Source organism: Myxine glutinosa, chromosome 7 (genome assembly GCF_964187855.1).
Source record: "Myxine glutinosa chromosome 7, kmMyxGlut1.1, whole genome shotgun sequence".
NCBI lineage: Eukaryota > Metazoa > Chordata > Myxini > Myxiniformes > Myxinidae > Myxine > Myxine glutinosa.
The window spans coordinates 175,200,999-175,222,122 of NC_136267.1; the positions used below are offsets into that span (position 1 = coordinate 175,200,999).

Consider the following 21,124-nt stretch of genomic DNA (forward strand, 5'->3'; position numbering starts at 1 on the left):
TTGTGAGAGATGGCAAAGTTGCCATCCCACCACACCGGGCATGTCTCCTATCAATTTGGCCCATCCAATTTCAGCCAATCAAAAATTTGCCAATCACTGCCAATCCTTCTACCAATCATCAAATTCTGCCAATCCTATTCACTATTCTAAATTTCGGATCAAAAACACTATCATTATCACAGTCCGCTATACTTGCGCCTCGGTGCGTCGTTATATTTTTAAAGCTCGGCTTCGCAAAGCCGAGCAATGAACGCGGGTGGTTTGTTGCCTGCAGTTGGATCCGTCCGGCATTCACGATTCTGGGGAGGAGGCATGCTCGGGCCGAGATTCCACGCATCATCGCGGCGCGGAACCTTGCAGTCTCCGGCCCGATGACCGAGGCTCGTCCGTCGGAACCCCGTCCCCACCAGGGGGCGAAGGTCCGACCCGGCTCCCCTCCCCCGGAATCGCGCCGATCGCCGCTCTGACGCGGCTCCGACCATTCAGTGCGGGACCCGGCCAGAATCGTGCGCGACGCTCCGAAGCAGGGCGACGCAGCATCGATCCGCGCGAAGCTTCGCATCCAACAAAGCGCGCCGCGCACCGAGTGCTCGCATCGGCTATCCATCGCCCGAAACGCTGCCCCGTTCAACGTCGATGCCTTACTCGCATGCTCGCACGCATAAGCGACCCGTTTCACACTCACAGAACCTGGCGTCTCGGCGCCTCCAGTGCATCCCACACACTCCGTCCATTCCACCACCGCACTCCCTGTTACACACCACACCTCACGCACACTCGCCGTTCGCACACTTCGTTCCACACCTCTCCTCCGTTACGTCCTCCGTAACACTCACCATGGGCGTGCACTCTTGCATCCACCCACTAACGCGCTCCGATGTGCTCTCCCACACCCGCGCCACAACCAACTCAGGTGTGCTTTCTCGCACACTCGCCGTTCATCCCAGGTGTGCATTCTCGCACCCGCTCCTCCACCAACTCACTCCCTGTGTCACTCTCACCCTCGCACGTACACTTTATAACACGTTCACCCTCCGTGTCACACTTTTTTTCCACAAGCGCGCCATTCTTTCGTACACCACGCCCCTCGGACCTCCCACAAACGCCCGGGTGCCATATTGACCCCAATCGCGCGACAATTCTCTTCGCGCCAGACATCCTCTTACAAAATCTCCCGGCACCACATACAGCCCGTCTCACCTTCGGGCTTCTTCTTCCTCCCTGCACCAACACCTGCAAATCTTTATAAGGATTATTAAGCACAGCATCGTGATGTGAGCACGGACTTTGTACAGTTTCTATTCCTTCCTCCAACTGCTGGACTACCTCCGTCGTCTCTTCAATTTCAATTATACCCACTACTGCTTTTTCTTTATTCACCACGACGACCGCTGGCTTTAATAAAATTCCCTCTTCTACCTCAGCGGTCGCCGGCTGCCCCATACCCCGGGTCGCGATTTCTACCCCGGTCCAGTTACCCGTGCTTTTCTCCACTTCGCCCAACCAGTGCTCCTCGACCCGCTTTACCTCGTCGTGCACCCTTGGGACCCCCTCGGCAACCATGCGATCCATGGTCTCCCCACATTTTTGCATGCGGTCACCCATTCTGTCCCAAATTTTGCTGATTCGCTCCATTTTGCTTCCTCGCCTCTCAAATTTATTGTCTAACCCCTCAAATTTGCTGTCTATCTTCCCAATTTGGGCACTGGTACCCCTCGCTTCGTCCCTCATTTGGCCCCCCAATTGCTCACTCATCTTATTGCTCCGAGGATCCATTTTTTTTTCCATTTGCTCACCCATCTTGGCCATAAGGGCCTCCATTTGCAGCATAAAAAGGTTCAAATCCACCGGTGCTGCTACGGTCACGGGCACGGCGACATTTGGTGCCGCTGCCACAATTATTTAAAAATTAAATAATTATCATATCCGAATCCATGTTCAGATCTTCACCAAAATCGAATCGATTCGTACTTGTCACACACACAACCTGTCCACCAAGTTTCGTCCAAAACCTTTTGAGATATTCTGCTATGTATCGTTTTTGGCCCTATCTCCAAATGGTGAAGAATCACTTTAAAAAATTATACTAGCCGGATCCGGATCCGGATCTTCAACAAAATCTAATCATTTCGTCCTTGCCACACACGCGACATTTCTGCCAAATTTCGTCCGAATCCGTCCAGAACTTTTTGAGATATCTTGTTCACAGACAGACAGAGAGGGGTGAAAACATAACCCATATCCACCTTTGGTGGCAGAGGTAATTAAAGCATGAATATAATAAAATATTTTTAAAAGAAAACATTCAAAACATGTTTACTGCATAGGAAGGAAACATCAACAATCAGATGAAGATGAAGCATTGCTCAGAAGAGTGAAGGAGGTGGAAGGGGAGGTGGGGGTGGGATCCAAAATTTCTATTTGATGTAGGAATAAACAATATTGGATTGAAGTCCAACAGATTATGTTAATAAAATAATAACAGATAAACTCTTTTCTTCTTTCAGGATTCAAAAAGTGAGAAAGAAGAGGAAGTGATAGTCCATGTACCTTTGGCAATGCCCCAGAGATCACAATCGACGTTTTTGGTGCGCTGCTGTGGATGCAAGAAGAAAGATGATCAAATTAAACATCCAGCAGTGAAACATGAGCTGCATTTCCATATTTACATCTGGAGGATGTGCAGTCGTACAACTAACTGCTTCATTGAGAGGAGTGCCAATAAAGTCTGCAAAACAGCCATTTTATTTGAAACAATAGAAGACACAGCTGATGAAAATATTAGAAAAAAAACAGAACTTTTTTGGAATGCTTCATTTTTCCCCTTTCCACATACATAACCACAATCAAGTGCTCCCGGAGAAGGAATATCTGCAAAACTCACCGCAATATAAAGTAGCTAGCACAGCAATAAAGCAATAGCAATAAAGTCTTATGGCATGGTTCGTAAGGGCAGCGAGATGTACTGTAGAAGTGTCCAGAATGTGTTCAATACCGTTGTCCTTATGACCACCGATTCACTAATTTATACGTTAGCAGAAAGGACTTCCTTAAAAGGTGCAAAGAGCTTTCCAGAAGAATCTGCAGAGTTTGCTTGTCCGAATAATTAATCCATCCTGCTCAGTATTTCGATTGTGCATTGAAGTCACCAAGGTCACACCAGTCCAACTGTCGTTCGTTGGTGGTAATGTTCCCAGGGATGGTTTTTTAAGATCTCTGTAAGGTTCTTCTTTATCATTCCCATTGCCCCAATTATCACTGATACAATTTTGGCGCTCTTCAGCTTCTGAGACCTTTTGACTTCATTCTTGAGGTCCTGGTATTTGGTCATTTTTTGATTTCTGCATTATTTAGGTCAAAACCGCTGGGTGCTGATATCTCAATCAGCAAACAACAACAACATGCATTTTAAAGGCCATTTTCCCTGCTAGAGCGGGGGTTAGCCTTGCGGTCCCCATGACAATCTTCTCCATTTTGCCCTATTTTCTACATCTCTCCTTGTTAACCCCCATGCCCACATTTCTTATTCCACCATCTTTAGCCAAGTCTTTCTCGGTCTTCCCCGTCCTCTACTTCCTTCTACATTAATTTCCATCACTCTTCTCAACCAGTCACTTTCATCCTTCCTCAACACATGACCAAACCATCTCAACCTGTTCCTCTTCACAGCATCAATCACAGGCAATATTCCCATCATCTTTCGCAATTCATCATTTGTCTTCCTCTCTCTCAACGATACTCCGCACATCCATCGAACCATTCGCATTTCCATCCTTTCCAGCCTTCGTTGCTGCTCTACGTTCATTACCCATGTCTCGCTCCCATAAATCATAACACTTCTCACACATGCAGCATACACCTTTCCCTTCAGCTTCAGCGACACTCTCCTCCTCATCAGCACGCCACTCAGTTCCCGAAACTTCTTCCATGCACATCTCACTCGAGCAACCGTTGCCGAGTCTGATCCACCTTCTCCATTCAGCATGTCTCCGAGGTAGCAAAATGTTTTCACACCTTCCAGCTTCACGCCGTCTCCAAGATCCAACTCAACATTTCCTCCATCTGCAGCTCCCTCTGTGCACACCTTACATTTGAATGTAGCTGCCACACTGGTTAATGACCCTCTCAGACCACTACATTTTTGATGAACCCACTCAGTGCACATAGTACATTGAATAGAGTTCACTCCGATACCCTTCCTGCACACAGCACACGGCCACTTCCCAGTTCTTTCCACCTCACCACATGCTTTACCACTTGCCATCACCTTCGTCTTTCCGATATTCACCTTCAGACCTTTTGTCTCCATACATTCCTTCCACTTGTTCATCTTTTCCTTCAGTCCATCCATACTTTCCGCAAACACCACCAGATCATCTGCATACAACAACTCCCACGGTAAACCCTCCTTTACGTTCTGAGCCAGCACCTCCATCACAGCTACAAATAGTAGTGGACTTAGTACCGACCCCTGATGCACTCCCACCTTCACCTCAAACTCACCAATGTTCCCATCCTTCGTCCTTACAGCTGTGCGCGCTCTTTTGTACATTGCCATCACTACTCTGATCAACCATTCCTCCACTCCTAACTTCCTCAATGCCCATGTCAATACTTTGAGTGGAACCCTATCGAATGCTTTCTCCAGATCAACAAACCCAAAAAACAACTTCTTCCTCTTCTCCATGTACTTCTCCTGCAACTGCCTCACAATGAAAAGCGCATCTGTCGTTCCTCTTCCTGGCATAAATCCAAACTGCATTTCGTCGATCTTCACTTTCTTCCTTATCCTCCTCTCCAACATCCTTTCCAATACCTTCATTCCATGCTCCAATAACTTTATCGCTCGGTACGAGCCACACTCCAGAGGGTCACCTTTCCCCTTGTATAGAGGGACGAGGGTACTCAGTTCCCAATCCACTGGAATGCGGCCTTCTTTCACCACCAGATTACAGATCTCTGTCATTCTCAATCAATTGTCATCTCAATCAGCAATGCTGCATTTTCCTTTTTGTTCCCAAGTAATATGTCTCGTAGCAGTGCTTTGTTTTCTGTGTTTACTATGTATATATGTTTTCTATGATGGGATAATCAGGTCATACGTGACCATTATGTCCTTGTTTTCAATGATTGCTTTTGGGTCATGTTTCCACAAGTTTTGTGGAACTGGGATATTGAAATTTCTGCAGATGTGTCAATGGATAACTTTACATATTGTTACATTTACGTTACGTGTTACTTGTCTCCCTGCTGCCACACCCTTGCCCCATACAAGAGGAAACATGTGCCCATCGTCTCCTAATCCCCTTGCTGCTACCGTTTATTTTTTTTGCCTTTTTTGTATACAGAATCGAGGCTCGTGTAAGAGCCAACACATTGAACATGAAAACATGCACAGACACATAAAACATGCAATGAAGGGAGCGGGAGACAAGAGGGGGAGGGAAGCACACAAGCACAACAACAGTGGAGAACAAGGCCTTCGGTAGATCTGTGGAAGGGAGGGTTGGGGGAGGAGGGAGGGGTACACGGTACAAAGCAAATTAATACTTCTAGGAATTTCAGGAAAGAAGTTGGGGATTTAAAGAGGCGGATTTGGGGTATTTTAACGGGGGTAGAAAATATCAAGGTTTTGGATGGGCGAAATAGGGCATTAATAGGAAATGATCTTAACGGCACAAGAGATGGTGGTGAACAGCTGTTTTGAAGACCTGGAGGGAGGAGAGGGATTGAAGAGAGCGTGGGAGTTTGTTCCAGAGGCGGGAGAAAAGAGGAATGGAGGAGTGAAGGGTGAGCAGAGAGTCTTGATTTTGGCAGTTTAACCATAAGAGGGTTGCAGGCAGATGTTGTGCGACCTGTAGGAATATTTGGGGGACAGAGCCCAGAGAGCTGGGGGAGCAAGGCCGGAGAGGAGTCGGTAGAAGACAGAAAGAGCACCTACCTGCCTGCGGTGAGAGAGAGAGAAAGGCCCTCGGAATCAGCTTCATCACGGAAGATTCCAATGATTCTGAATGCTTTGGTTTCAACCGCGTGAAGCCGAGCTAGGTGTGAGGCAGGAGCACCAGCCCAGAGGGGAGAGCAGTATTCCATTGAGCTGCGGATGAAAGCTTTGTATGTGGTGAGGATCTCAGAAGTGCCCAGAAAGGACTTTGCACGATGGAGGAAGCCCAGTCGGCGACTGGCTTTGGAGGCCAGATTGTAAATGTGGTTTTCCCAGGAAAGAACCTATAAAAGACACATGTGCACATAGTCTCCTTGCTGCCACACCCTGACCTCACATTTAAGAACGATATTTGCTGTTTCAAACACTGTGCTTGTGTGGCTGCAGGCACGACAAGGTATTTCCCTGTCTTTGCCGGCCGGGCAGTCTTCATCAGATGGATTGAACCTTGTCATCTCATGCTCACTCTTGTGTGCCCAACAGTACTTCTGCCGCGTTAAGAACTTCAAACAGTCTGGATTCAAATCAGACTCAAAGTTCTTTGGTAGAAACTGCTGTAAGACATTGTAGGAATCACCCTCAAAAATCACCAATAAACTCCAATACATTCAGAACTCCGCTGCCCGTCTACTCACTCATTCCCGGACCCGTGACCACATCACCCCCGTCCTTTACAAGCTTCACTGGCTCCCCATCCCCCAGAGAATCCAGTACAAAATCCTCCTCTTGACATACAAAGCCCTCCATAACCTGGCCCCATCCTACCTGGCTGACCTCCTCTCCAGACACACTCCCACCCGCAACCTCCGCTCTGCTGGTACCAACCTCCTGACCCCCTCCATCCGGACCAAATTCAGATCCTGGGGGGACAGGGCCTTCTCCATCGCTGCTCCCACCCTCTGGAACTCACTACCTCACACCATCAGAGACTCCTCCTCACTCACCACATTCAAAACATCACTAAAGACCCACCTGTTCAACGCTGCATTCAACATTCAACCCACAGCATTTAACCCCTGACTATCTCTTCTCCTTCTCCCTCCTTTTGCTTTAAATATTTCCCTATTGATTCTTGTCTTGTCTTTTTGATTCTTGTCTTATATATATGCCGTATATCGCTGCTGTTTGTTTTCTTGATTCTTGTCTTTTTGCAATTGTTGTTTTCATGTATTGTTATGCATTATGTTTTCCACTCTGTCAAAGCGCCTTTGGGCTTCTGGAAAAGCGCTATACAAAATAAATGAATTATTATTATTATTATTATTGTCAGTGTTTGCTTGCTTTTCCTCTATTTGGATTCTGCCCTGGTTTGAGGAAATCACAGAACACAAACTTGGCCATATTTAATACTTTGAGCAGCAACTCTACAAGAGAGGAGAAACCCTTTTTAGGACAAAAGTTACTTTTAACCCCCCCCCCCCCCCCCCCCCCCAAAAAAAACCCCATTCCTCTTACAGCAAGCAGCGCATTCCCTGATATGGTGACAATCATTTAACATTCACTTCCAATAACACAAATATTCCAATGAAACTATTCAACTCCAAGGTGGTACTGCATGGAGATGGCTAAACAAAAACAAAACATACTGATACACATCAGTTGTTTAAACTTGCATTTTCAATTATCTCCATGCTTTTTGAAAAAAATAATAATAATAATAAAAAAATTGTATTTGGCTCCATCTGTCTGCTTGTCTCTCTATGTCCGTCACGCTATCTCCACCTGAACTGTTGTGCAAAAATTCACCAAACTTGGTAGATACAATCACTACATGGCAAGAAGGTACAGAGTCGTATCATTTTGGCCCCGTCCCCTGAGGCAGGGTCAAAAGGTCAAATGCCAAAACATGCAATTACTGGAACATTTTAAAACATTTTTAATGAAACGTTGCATAATTATGCAATCAACACTCGGGAATGCATGAAAGAGGTAACGATTTTTTGGATTTGACCCCCTTTTCATAACCCATAGGTGTGGGAACTTGGGGTCACAGGGGTCAAAATGGGGGAATTTTTGTTTAAACTCTAAATGTAATATTGGGTCATCCCTGGTGGAACGTTTTTCCATCTATTAGTTTTTCTTTCAGTGAGAATTAGCATGGGGATTTGCAATGGTGCACCATCGACTTTGCTCTTTTTTATTTTAATGGGTCGAAGGCTCGATACGATCATGCAGGAGCTGTGCTTTAATGGAAGAGAAACTTATGGAGGGACCGTGTGTAGTAGGTACTGTACCTGGCAGAGATTTCCTCCTCAATGAAGCGAAGTTCATGGAAGAGCTGTATGCTCGTGTATCTATATCCGGACATATGTGAACACAGACATGGAAAACCATTTCAAGATTGCAATTTTTATCGTGTCCTTATCCGTGCAGATGTGAACGCATCTTTCGGCAATAAAAATCATTTATAGCCACGAGGGCTTAGGGTGGGAGCAGGACCCCGATTCTCTCTATGTTGAAGGTGTATTGAATCGTATCGTGCCACTTCCGGTGGGAGTTGTATTGCAAGTCATTCCATACATAATTTTGGGGGGAAATCAACCCATCCATTAGAAGGGTTCTTTTCCAGGTACAATAAAATTAAAATATTTTTGAACGTATGATTTTAATAAGAAGTCTATTTGCATGTCGGCTGAAACCACAATGGCTTTGTTTTTGGTGTTATCACTACGAGATAAACACCACACTTTACTCGTACCCGACTGCAAAGCCGCAATGAGCCGGCGAAGCCAAAGCCTCTTGCCACTATTTTACCCATCACTATGGCATCAGTAGGTTAGGTAGTTCGTAGTAGGTAGGTGTAGTAGATACCGTACCTGTTAAGACTTGGTAAAAGAGAAGAGCAGACAGTCCTCCCCAATACCTACATACAATAAATGTCACAGGAAGCTTAAGGAAGTAACTATACGATGTGCTAGCTTAGGGCCTATTTTAAGAAATTTTAACTGGGCTTAATTAATATACGTTTTCACAGTATGTGTGTAGTCTTCTAACTTCAGTCGCTGTCAGGACTGGTTCTCTCCGGGCACTGCGGCTTCCTCCACCAGAAGAAGTTAGCTTGCAGTAAGATCAGTGCCGACAGATCAGACGATAGCACCGTTTCAACGGCAATGTGTGACTGTCGTTAATCAAACCGTGTTGATGGCGCTGATTGGCTGACCTAAGCTGATCGCTGATTGGTCAGCTCACAAAATTTCGCAAATTCAGACCTAAAATGACACCATTTGCATTCTGGATTTTTTTTTCAGGTAGAGACATACCTTAAAACCTGGACATCCTTGCTTTCTTTCTCAGCAACAACTTCGTTGTCCAATGGATGCTTCTGCTTGATCCGCATGCCTCCGGCTTTAGCTGCTTACCACACAAGAGCAGCACGCACTCAAAACACAGAACACATTTATTATTTATTAAAAGGCACACTACTCTACTGCAATTTGTAGAAACTAGTTCTTCGCTCAAACCACAACGAATGTGTAAGCATAGCAATCATTACCTTATTGCTGTTACGACGCCGACACTCCGGTGACATGAATAAGCATCACTTCAAAGGAATGGTTCGACACGATGACGACATGACTCAAAAGGGAAGGTAACTCAAAATTGACAAGAATATATTTATGTCACCCAGAAAGAGCAACCTGCAGTCTTGTTTCCTTGGCATTACTCACAATATCCGTGCTGTTAGATGGTCATTGCAATGCCTAACGGTCTCACCCTTTGGTTATTGTCTATTTTTAAAAACTCCTCATGAAAGAGAAGGGCTGGCAGATGGCTTTGAGGTAGATGTGCTTTGAGCCGTCGGGCCTGGGTTTGAATCTCAACTCAGTTATCAACAGCCGCTCTGTTGTTTCACACACTGGGTGATGGACGCATCAATGCACACGATCCATGGGGAGGATGCTCAGCTGCAGGACACATCTGTGCCAGCACTGGTCGTTGGTGTACGTTAAATATCTGAGATGTACTGTAGTGTTTTTTCAATTGTAGGCGAATTATCGCCGGCACACTGAACAAATTCCCACCTTGAATGACTGCAGGAAAGGAAACGGCAAACCACCCAGCACAACTATCGCCAAGAGATTGCTTTGGCAGAACGGAAGCTCTGTAGTGTGTATGCTACAATTATTGTGATGATGAATGAAACAAAAACCATGATAACCAAAGACAAATAATGATGTAGACCAGAGGTAATAATTTGGCCAGGATACCGGCACACAATAGCCTGATCTTTCAAAAGGCAGCGTGGAATTGGAAGCATGTGTTAGCAGATACAAGAGCTGGCATGATGTTGCTGAAAATAAAGCATTAATTATGATGCAATGTGCACCAGGCCACAGTTAGACGCACCACACTTTATGATTGAAATATTTGGAAAAATCCTATTCAATTGGGAGTAAATCCCAAGCTCGGCCACCTAACCACAGAAGACTGGCAGGATGGCCTACACTCTAAAGGTATGCACACTGAGCAGTGGTTCTGCACATTACTTGGTGGACAATAATGATCCTGTGGTGTCCTCCATGAAAAGCAAGCGAGCTATCGCCAGCACCCTGAATAAACTCCAAATTCTTGTCCAAACCTGCATCAGCAGCATAGCCACGCTGCTCTCAGCAACAATGCGAACCCTAACCTGCATCAGCAGCATAGCCACGCTGCTTTCAGCAACAATGCGAACCACCAGCCAAGTGCTGCATACAAAATGATCACAACTACAGAGTTCTCTTAGATACGTATATAACTCAAAACCGTATATAGCTCAAAACCACGTGCATGTGCTCAAGAGGAAGGAGGAGAATGTGGTTTGGCAAGCCTTCGGAATGGATGCAGATGGCAGAAGGGACAGATTAAAAATTGAGGTGCAAGGAGGTGATGAAAAAGCACAGGAAAGAGGTTGAGGTAGAGATCGAGGATGCGTATTGATAGAGGGATGTGGAGAGGCGAAAAATCGTGCAGCCAACATTACAAGGAGATTTAATTAATTGGGGGTAGCAGTAGTAGTAATAGTAGTGGTGGTAGTGGGAGTGGAGGTGGTGGTAGCAGTGGTAATAGCGGCAGGATTATAGGTGGTGGTAGCATGGCAATAGTGGCAGGAGTGGAGGCAGTGGTAGCAGTGGAAGCAGCAGCAGGAGTGGAGGCAGTGGTAGAAGTGGCAATAGCGGAAAAGTGGAGATGGTGGTAGCAGTGGCAATAGTGGCAGGAGTGGAGGCGGTGGTAGAAGTGGCAATGGCAGCAGGAGTGGAGGCGGTAGTAGCAGTGGCAATAGCAGCAGAGTGGAGATGGTGGTAGCAGTGGCAGTAGCAGCAGGAGTGGAGGTGGTGGTCGAAGTGGCAATAGCGGCAGAGTGGAGGTGGTGGTCGAAGTGGCAATGGCGGCAGGAGTGGAGGCAGTAGTAGCAGTGGCAATAGTGGCAGAGTGGAGGTGGTGGTAGCAGTGGCAGTAGCAGCAGGAGTGGAGGCGGTGGTCGAAGTGGCAATAGCGGCAGAGTGGAGGTGGTGGTAGCAGTGGCAATAGTGGCAGAGTGGAGATGGTGGTAGCAGTGGCAATAGCGGCAGGAGTGGAGGCGGTGGTCGAAGTGGCAATAGCGGCAGAGTGGAGGTGGTGGTAGCAGTGGCAATAGTGGCAGGAGTGGAGGCGGTGGTAGAAGTGGCAATGGCGGCAGGAGTGGAGGCGGTAGTAGCAGTGGCAATAGCGGCAGAGTGGAGATGGTGGTAGCAGTGGCAATAGCGGCAGGAGTGGAGGCGGTGGTCGAAGTGGCAATAGCGGCAGAGTGGTGGTGGTGGCCGAAGTGGCAATAGCGGCAGAGTGGAGGTGGTGGTAACAGTGGAAGTAGCAGCAGGAGTGGAGGCGGTGGTAGCAGTGGCAATAGCGGCAGGAGAGGAGGCGGTGGTCGAAGTGGCAGTAGCAGAAGGAGTGGAGGCCGTGGTAGCAGTGGAAGTAGCAGCAGGAGTGGAGATGGTGGTAGCAGTGGCAATAGCGGCAGGAGTGCAGGCGGTGGTCGAAGTGGCAATAGCGGCAGGAGTGGAGGCGGTGGTCGAAGTGGCAATAGCGGCAGAGTGGAGGTGGTGGTAGCAGTGGAAGTAGCAGCAGGAGTGGAGGCGGTGGTAGCAGTGGCAGTAGCGGCAGGAGTGGAGGTGGTGGTAGCAGTAGCAGTAGCAGCAGGAGTGGAGGCGGTGGTAGCAGTGGCAGTAGCAGCAGGAGTGGAAGCGGTGGGAGCAGTGGCAGTAGCAGGAGTGGAGGCCGTGGTAGCAGTGGCAGAAGCAGCAGGAGTGGAGGTGGTGGTAGCAGTGACAGTAGTTGTGGTATGCAATTGTGTCTTGAAAGAGCATGGTTAACATGGACTTAAGAGCCCTTCAGTCAGATTGCAAGCACTGATATATGAAAAAAATAGAAAGCATAGAACCTCTTTCTGAAATGTTCCATTAAATCTATCTCATTCACATCCAGGTGATGTCTGCGCTATTACCACAAAGAGCAATTCCTTGCAGCTACAGAAGCAACCAAGCTGCAGTTCAACAAAGATTGCAGCTCTTGGGACAGGGAAGGATAATATCCAAAGCTTGGGACAATCTGTAACACTGGACTGAGGATGATCCACCCACATTCAGTCCATGTGAATAATACACATTTCATGCTTGTCTGAGCCCTTTCGATTACGTCTCATCACTTGGACTGACAGCAAGGCAGCCCTGAGAAACTGGGCAACATATAACCACGTGGGGGCGCTGACAAGCTACCACTGGCAACACCAATTCGTGAGTAACTTACATCTACCCAAATGGCAGGTTCAACATCTCATCTATATCCGCCAAAACAAAAATCAATCAACCATGGCATACATAGCAACTCGATGGAACTTCATGGCAAATCTCCCTCACAAATGGTCTACCGAAAGCAAACATATTGAACCATGCCCACTAGGGTGCACACGGTGCCCCTTTAAATAAAAAAAATTATAGAATCAATCTGTCCCTGGTCTCATTGTATTCCTATACCAAAATAAGAAAGCCAGGCAAACTTTCAAGAAGATTGGAAACTATTTATGTGTCCCACCACTGCTTTGAATATTCACTGGCAAAAACAAATAAACGGCAATAAACGCTTACAGAAATAGGTGGTATACATACAAAGGACACATGGAGGGATTTATTTTGTTAGCAAACATCGACAGAAAATATTAATGCATGACAGACATAGTTCAGATATTGATATAAAGTACATTTTATATTCCTTCACAAGTTCACACATGTATTCAACAATGTATTAATTGAACATAATGGCCAATTTGGCTAACATACACAAAACAGAAAGGCAACAAACTCATGAATCAGCTGCTTATGACTTTTGGTCCAACAATGTCTTTATTGTCCCTGACTTTTATCATCTGGTTCAGTTGTCCTTTTTCTCAGATTGGGCCTCATCTTTCTGTTCTCTTCAACAGCTTGGAGAACATTCTGATAGTGCTCTTCACCGCGAGCAGCTGCCAAGAAGTCGGAGCTCAGCTTCACGCCTCGTTCTGCTGAATCATTCACTACATTGATTGCTCCAACATTGATTAAGGCATTCTTGTAGAATTCTGATTCAGGCCACTCGGAAACATCCAAGGACAGGAACCCTGCTTCCAGCTGCAGAACATGGAAGAAAAACCATGAATCTTCGGTGACAAAGTCAGCAAGTTTTGAGCCGAGATTGACTTCTGTTGGGAACCTTGGTTTGCCGAAGCCTGTTCCGAAACGATTCTCAGGAAGCTGGCGCGGTGTGTCAGGTCTTTTTTGGAGCAGTTGGTCTGCAAGTAAGCGACACTCATGAGCTGGGGTGTTACTGCTGAATAGTGCCAGTGGTATTAGCTCTCCGGTAAGGTACCACAGGTGTTGACTGAATGCCTTCAGTGAGCTACTGGCCACTATGGTGTTGAGTTCCTGATACCATAGCAGCTTATTGTACAGGAGGAGGTCATTCCAGGGCGCATCTACACTGATGGAGCATTGCATCCACCAAGTGGAATAGACGAGTGTTGCAAAGGTGACGAATTCTGTGAGCTTCTTTCCCTGGTGCTTGGCTGTTATTGTTCCAGATGGGAGATCCTGGATTTGTGTCTCAAACAGGCAGATTTTCAAACAGTAGATCAATTTCGCCATCCACCTAGCTACGTGTAAGGCACCAAGACGCTGAAATGTTGTAGTAGGGTAGTCAGGATCGAGATAGACTGCACACAGCTGTAGAAATTCTTATCTACGGTATTGGGACATTTGTGGCATGCCTCTATTGTTAACTGAACTGACGAAAGCACAATGATTTTTTGTCGTACAAAATATTAAATTCAGATGTGGCACACCCTGGAGAGATACCAGAGATAGTTTGGTGCAAATAAAATACTTCGTTGGATTTTTATTTCAAATGAAGTTCCATGTCCACCCTCCTACAAAAGGGTGAAAATGTGACACGCCAACATATATCAAAATGAAACATGATTAGAATCACATATATGAGGTCAAGTTCTTTCCCTTATCTCTATCTATCTATAATTCCAGTAATCTCTGTATGTCTGTGACCGCTGTTTCTCGACAACCACGGGTCCGATATACTTTAAACTTGCCAGGTATATTGCTGGGGACCTGAGGATGTGCCTTTTCAAGGTTTCATATTAATCGGAGAAGTAGTTACCGAGCTATGTCCAAAAAACGATTCAACCAATCAGAGAGCAGCGAGCTATCACGTGTGCCGAACGTGGCGAACAGACTCTGCCTCGGACGGCACATTTGAGAGCGTATTCATTTATTTCACGTTGGCAAACTATGTTGCCGTTAAACTATGTTTTAAAACTAATTAAAACTAATTTGCGATTCATCGTAACTGCGATTTGTCTTTACCAAACTCCGCAAGCCGTTCGCTTTGGACCAAACCATTTCATGTAAATAGAGGGGGGGGATTGTCACCGTACTCGCAAGCCGTTCGCTTTGGACCAAACCATTTCATGTAAATAGAGGGGGGGGATATAATTTTAGATATATATATAGTACGGGCATGCCCTAGTAATAATAATTACAACATCATTAAGTAAACTTATCGCGTTTTTTTTTTTTTAAGTCGTTTAATATTTTTTCTAAATTTTCAAAAATGTAGTGCACGTTCGTAATGGCGTCTGTCCCCGAAATTACGAACGTGAAAGATAGGTTTTCACTGATTTGTTGTTAATTTTAATTCATATTTTCAAGTTCTTACAATTGTGTAGAACACCAGCTTCATTATGCTGTAGATGTTTTTTGCGTGAAGAGATGATCGTTTGCGAACAAAACAATCGCAAAATTTAGAATTGCATTCTGTCCCCGATTTTTCTACGTTCGTAACAAAATGAAAATTGGCCGTTTCAAGTTCCTATGCGGGAAAATCTTCTTCTTCTTGCGTGATCGGATCGGTCTTGACTTCCGGGTATGTCTAAAAGGACGTCATTGTCACACAATTTTTTGGGGTTTAAGTTACGCCGTCAAACGCGTGATCGGTCCTCGAAGTTACGAACGCATCAGATACGAACGAGTATTCTGTTCTTCGTTTGCAGCAAGATTTTAAAGGTATTTGGTTTCTACACACCAACATATTGAGAAAGGTACGTATAATTGCATTTTGTGACCTATTTTAGTAACGATTTTGTACCCGAGTGTCAGTGCATTTCTCGATAGAACGCCATGTGGACAGAAACGATGTGTGTTGTGTGTGTGTACGTTCAAACGGGGACAGCCGAGCGGAGTTTGTCTTTGTTGCGAACGTGAATGAAGTTTCTATTGTTGGAAGTTTCTATTGTAATGAGTGGGGGGGGGGGGGGGGGAGGGCGTGGGGGGGTGGGACATCTTTGAAATAATGCGATAAATCGGTTTCATTAGCAATGTAAATGATGGGGATGATTTTTACAACATCGGATGCGCATTTTAAGTTTCAAAATCGGACATTAAGTGCAAATTGTTTGTCACATCAAAAGTTTATACTTCTGCTTTGACAGTAAATCATCAGTAGAATCATCCTATTCCTCTACACCTTTTCTTCAGCTACGATGTAGGATACCTTAGGTTTATTATTATTAATAATCATGCATTACGTGTATGCGTTAGTTATTCCAGGAATGAAAATTTATGTTCACTGCAGTTCCATACATTGAAATGTGACCTTATTTATTTTGCAGCCGAAAGCAACATTATGGATACATGTATATGTCTCATTGGTCAATTAAAAATACTTTTTGTGATGACAGATCTCTCTAAAAAAAAAGAAGAATGAAATCAAGATAAAAAACAAATCACGTGGAAAGAAATTACATGAAATGAAAATAAAAACAGACAACTTGTAAAATGTGTACAATTTTGTTTATTGCTTTATTTTTTTTTCACCAGTCATGGCACTGCAAATTCGACTGAGGTCATTTAATCGAGCGATACAGAAGCACCCATTAGGTGATATAACAAATGCACCAGTTAAAGACAGAGCGCAAGAGATGCGGACTTATCGTCAACGACTGAAGAATAGACCAGAAGAATATCGTCTCCACAGACTGGTTGAAACTACGCGCACACAGCTCTACAGAAAAAATCAAACGGAACAACAAAGACAGAGGAACAATGAAATGGCAAGGCTTCGCATGCAGAGACTTAGACAGAGAAAAAATGAAGCAGCATCTGTCATTACTGCAGCCTCTCAGACTCAGCCATGTACACGTGCAGGAGAGGCAAAGAAGAGGCAGAAAAGGGATTACTGGAAGATGAGGAAACGCGAACAGCGGGCCAAGCTGAGTGTACAGAAGAAGAGGAGAATAAGGGAGAAGGACAATGCAAAGAAGAGACAGAAAAAAGAGGACATGTGGAATGAAGAGAAAACAGCAACACAATCTGAAGATGTCGAAGATGTTGCAGGCACATCAGATGCAGCGCATTACCGATATTCTCCAGGTGCAAGGCGGCAAGCTGCTTACCGGCTAAGGTCAAAAATGCCAGCAAGCACATCCAAAGTACGTGGACATGGTGGAGGTGTTAACATCAAGCGCCAGCCCCAGGAAAGCAGCAGCTCTGAAATCACGAGGAATAAGCCTTGAGCAGAAAAATGAAAAGGTCTTGGAAGGAGTTCGTCGTACATGCATGTCAATGAAGGGTAAAAGGCGGCAGTATTTCCTCTGGCAGCTTTCCTCTGGCCTCGACAAGCAACATGGAATGAAGGCACACTTATCACGCACAATGAGCCTTTCATACAAGACAATCCTGAAGTATCAAAATCTGCGAAGAAGTCTGTAAACCCAGAGATGAGGAATAGGAGGTGTGATGCCACAGACACTACCACCACACAACACATAGCGAACTTCTTTGAAAGGCCAGACATTTCAACCATAATGCCCAACAAAAAGTCTGTCAATGCAAACAATACTCCAAAGCACGTCCTTCATCGCTCCCTGTCCGAGACATACAAGACGTATGTTCAAGACACAAGGATGAAAAAAGGAGCACTTTCTCCCATGTTTGGTCAGAAGTGTCTGTCCTTGTTACCAACATTACCAATGTGATAAGAAAGAAGAATTTATTAGCAAAGTATGATATGCAGCTATGTATAACATTTGTTACTTAGCTTTTTCAGTGGTTTAAGTTTAAAAAAAAAACAAGACAGAAGTTCCATGAAGAAATCAATTAATTGGGTTTTGATGGGAATGTCTGTCCCCGTTACCAACATCTATCTATAATTCCAGTAATCTCTGTGTGTGTGTCTGTATGCGACCGCTGTTTCTCGACAACTACCGGTCCGATATACTTGAAACTTGCCAGGTATATTGCTGGGGACCCGAGGATGTGCCTTTTCAAGGTTTCATATTAATCGGACAAGTAGTTAGCGAGCTATGTCCAAAAAACGATTCAACCAATCAGAGAGCAGCGAGCTATCACGTGTGCCGAACGTGGCGAACAGACTCTGCCTCGGACGGCACATTTGAGAGCGTATTCATTTATTTCACGTTGGCAAACTATGTTGGCGTTAAACTATGTTTTAAAACTAATTAAAACTAATTTGCGATTCTTTCGCTTTCCTGCGCGTTTGTGCACGCTATGGCGATTTCTTTACCAAACTCCGCAAGCCGTTTGCTTTGGACCAAACCATTTCATGTAAATAGAGGGGGGGGATTGTCACCGTACTCGCAAGCCGTTCGCTTTGGACCAAACCATTTCATGTAAATAGAGGGGGGGGATTGTCACCGTACTCGCAAGCCGTTCGCTTTGGACCAAACCATTTCATGTAAATAGAGGGGGGGGATATAATTTTAGATATATATATAGTACGGGCATGCCCTAGTTACTATAATTTACAAAACAACATATATAAAGGGAACAGTTTGATTTTGTATTTCATTAAAAACATGTGGTTTTGCTTTCTTTGACAGTCTTTTCATTAAAGATACATAAAATGTGTATGGTAACATCAGTCAGATGGTATTAGTAAAGAAAGTCTGTCACCGTTGCCAACGTTACCATATGTTCAATATTATGGCAGGTAGGTTTATGCAGATCCAGTTCAACAGAAAGTCTCTAGATTTTGATAAATTTAAGGTATACATGACTGATGGATTGCAAAGCTGTATTATGATGTATTTTAAAGGTGTTCAATGAGTATTTGGTTTAAAAAAAATAAATTAATGTGGGACAATAAGTTCAGAATATTTGTCACTGACAAAACTTTTGGTATTTCACCCCCAGGAAAAGTATGTATTTTCAACACATGGAGTTTAATCATACTGAAATGACACACTGAAACTCATATATGTGAAGGGTTGTCCAGAAGGGTTGTTGAAATGTACTTAATGTACTCATATATATATATATATATATATATATATATATATATATATATATATATATATATATATATATATATATATATATATATATGTATATATATATATATATACACATTGTTGCGGTTTTGAGAACCCACACAGGTAACATCATTACAGGTTAAAGGTTGCACCCCATAGTTAGGCCACAAGCAACACGTAGGTCACCTTAGGACGTTATTTATTTCATAGTATGTGTTTAGGATAAGGCCATTCCCAATAGTTGCATCTGCGTTGTATAGAACAAATAAGAGTAGGACCCTTTAGTCCATTTTTGCAGCCTCCCTCCAATCGACGCCATTAAGCGCTATCCTGTCTGCACCCCATTGCCCCCTCGCAGTTTGTTACGCTTGCATGCCAGCAGCGTTTGCTGCTCTTGCTCGCTCAAACCAGCCCAAAGGCCACGAGGTAAGGCCCGAAAAGGGGGTGGAGCGCAAGGGTGGGGGTGTGGCCATGTCAAGCAGCCGTCAAAGGCGGAGCCGGTAAGCCCTCAAGAGCCAATCAGGGCTGAGGCGACATCGCCTGACAGGGTGTGGCTGGACATTCCAGAGGGTTCACTGGGCGTGGCAATATAACCCTTCGTGCGAGGCCCCCACCTCAGTTATGAGGAGAAACTTCGAGTTACGAGGACGGACGCAACTGCAATCATTGCGGGCTTGAGTTACGAGAACGAGTTGAGTTGGGTTACGGGAGAGAGACGCTGGCAGTTATGAGAAGGGAGAGGCACTCGTAGAGTTGAGTCTGAGTTATGAGCCGGGGTCCTCAGTTGAGTTGAGCTACGAGTCATGATCGGAGTTGTGATGGGAGAGGCGCTCGTCGAGTCTTGAGAAAATAACGCGTTGAGGACTGACACCGCGGCACACATTGCAGAGGACTGCAGCGTTAAGGGCTTGTGCAGGACGTTGGTGAAAGGCGCTTGGTAACACCATTGGGGAAGTGGCGCATCATTCATAGCAATACCGGGAGCGCGTATAAAGGCACCGGTACAAGTATTACATACGCCATATAATCGCCACTTACCGATCCCCCGATATATAATTGTCCGCTTCGTGCCTACGCCACGCGGAGAGCTTGCCTGCCGTCTTCCACCATCTGCACGGTATGAGTCGGGGACCGGACAAGCTGTGGACCCTTGGACCCTCTACCCGACCATCTTCAAAACCCGTGTGAGTGAGTCTGAGTGTGAACGGGCCCATGGCCAGGGAATAAGTAAGACTGTATAAGGCTGCCCTGTGTATCTGCTTCTTCCTCTTCCCTGTACATTCTTTCTTTCTCTTCCTCTTCTTATTTGTAGAAATTGTAAATAAACTACCTGTTCTTCCTGGTTTCCTCTCAATTCGACCGTATCAGTCTTTTCCTCAATTGGGTAAGCGTGGCACAATTGACAACCGCTCGAATCGGGTTTAGTACCTGCTAACAGCCCGGATCGCGGCTCGCTTCGCTCGGCGTGTCCACTAACGCCGTGGTTTGGTTGGGGTTATTTTCCTTGCTTCAAGGACGGTGTTAGTACTTAGGTAATAGGACTAATTCGACCAACAACCCGATTTAACACCGACCGGAAGGAACATGATAGCCCCGGGATCGTGTCGGCCAGTAAAAGGACAAGGGGATTAACCCCCTCTTGATAAGGGGAAAGCTGCCGTTTTGAGATCCGCAACAATATAATTATATATATATATATATATATATATATATATAATTATATATATATATATATATATATATATATATATATATATATATATATATATATATATATATATATATATATATATATACATAGACTTGGCATTTAATATGGAATATTTTTTTTTTTCTTGACTTGGGTTTCCTTTCTGAACTCAGAATATCAATCTGGTGAGTTTCTTTTATGCTTCGGTGATTTCTTTGTTAAAAGAACCATGTCACTGATTGTCTGTCGCAGCAAGAAGTCAATAACAGGATTATAACACAGGTGGCGTGACAAAATGTGCGGAGAGGTACATTTGACGATTGGCTTCACAATCGGGTATATAAGGGTTGTTGCGTTCTGTATTAGTGGAAAACAACTGCTGCACGTCTACAAACGTTATTGCCGCTTCCTCTGGAGATGGTCCGTCAACTCGACAATGCTGTTTGTCATAGAGTGGTGGCTTTACGAAATTCCAGCATGAAACAGTGTGCTATTGATCGGCAGTATGGCATCACTCAAGTTCAGGTGTCAAAGATCCCGAAACAAAATGCTCAGAGGTGTGTCCTTCCTCCAATATCAAGGCCAGGACGTCCCCGCAGAACCACAAGGAGGGATGATCGCCAGCTGCGCTGGTTAGTCCACAATGGCCGTACCAAGTCAG

The 21,124-nt window shown here is 45.0% G+C and overlaps 1 protein-coding gene across 3 annotated transcripts in view; it reads right to left on the reverse strand.

Moving 5' to 3' along the window:
* Positions 1 to 21,124, reverse strand: part of LOC137431852 (death-associated protein 1 homolog) — a 175,517-nt gene that overhangs the window by 29,608 nt on the left and 124,785 nt on the right. For all 3 annotated transcript variants that reach the window (XM_078782575.1, XM_068123615.2, XM_078782574.1), the window contains exons 3-4: positions 9,202 to 9,292; positions 2,551 to 2,596 (exon numbers count right to left, since the gene is read on the reverse strand). In XM_078782575.1, the coding sequence (XP_078638701.1) occupies positions 2,551 to 2,596; positions 9,202 to 9,292 (137 nt within the window). The remainder of the gene's footprint in view (positions 1 to 2,550; positions 2,597 to 9,201; positions 9,293 to 21,124) is intronic.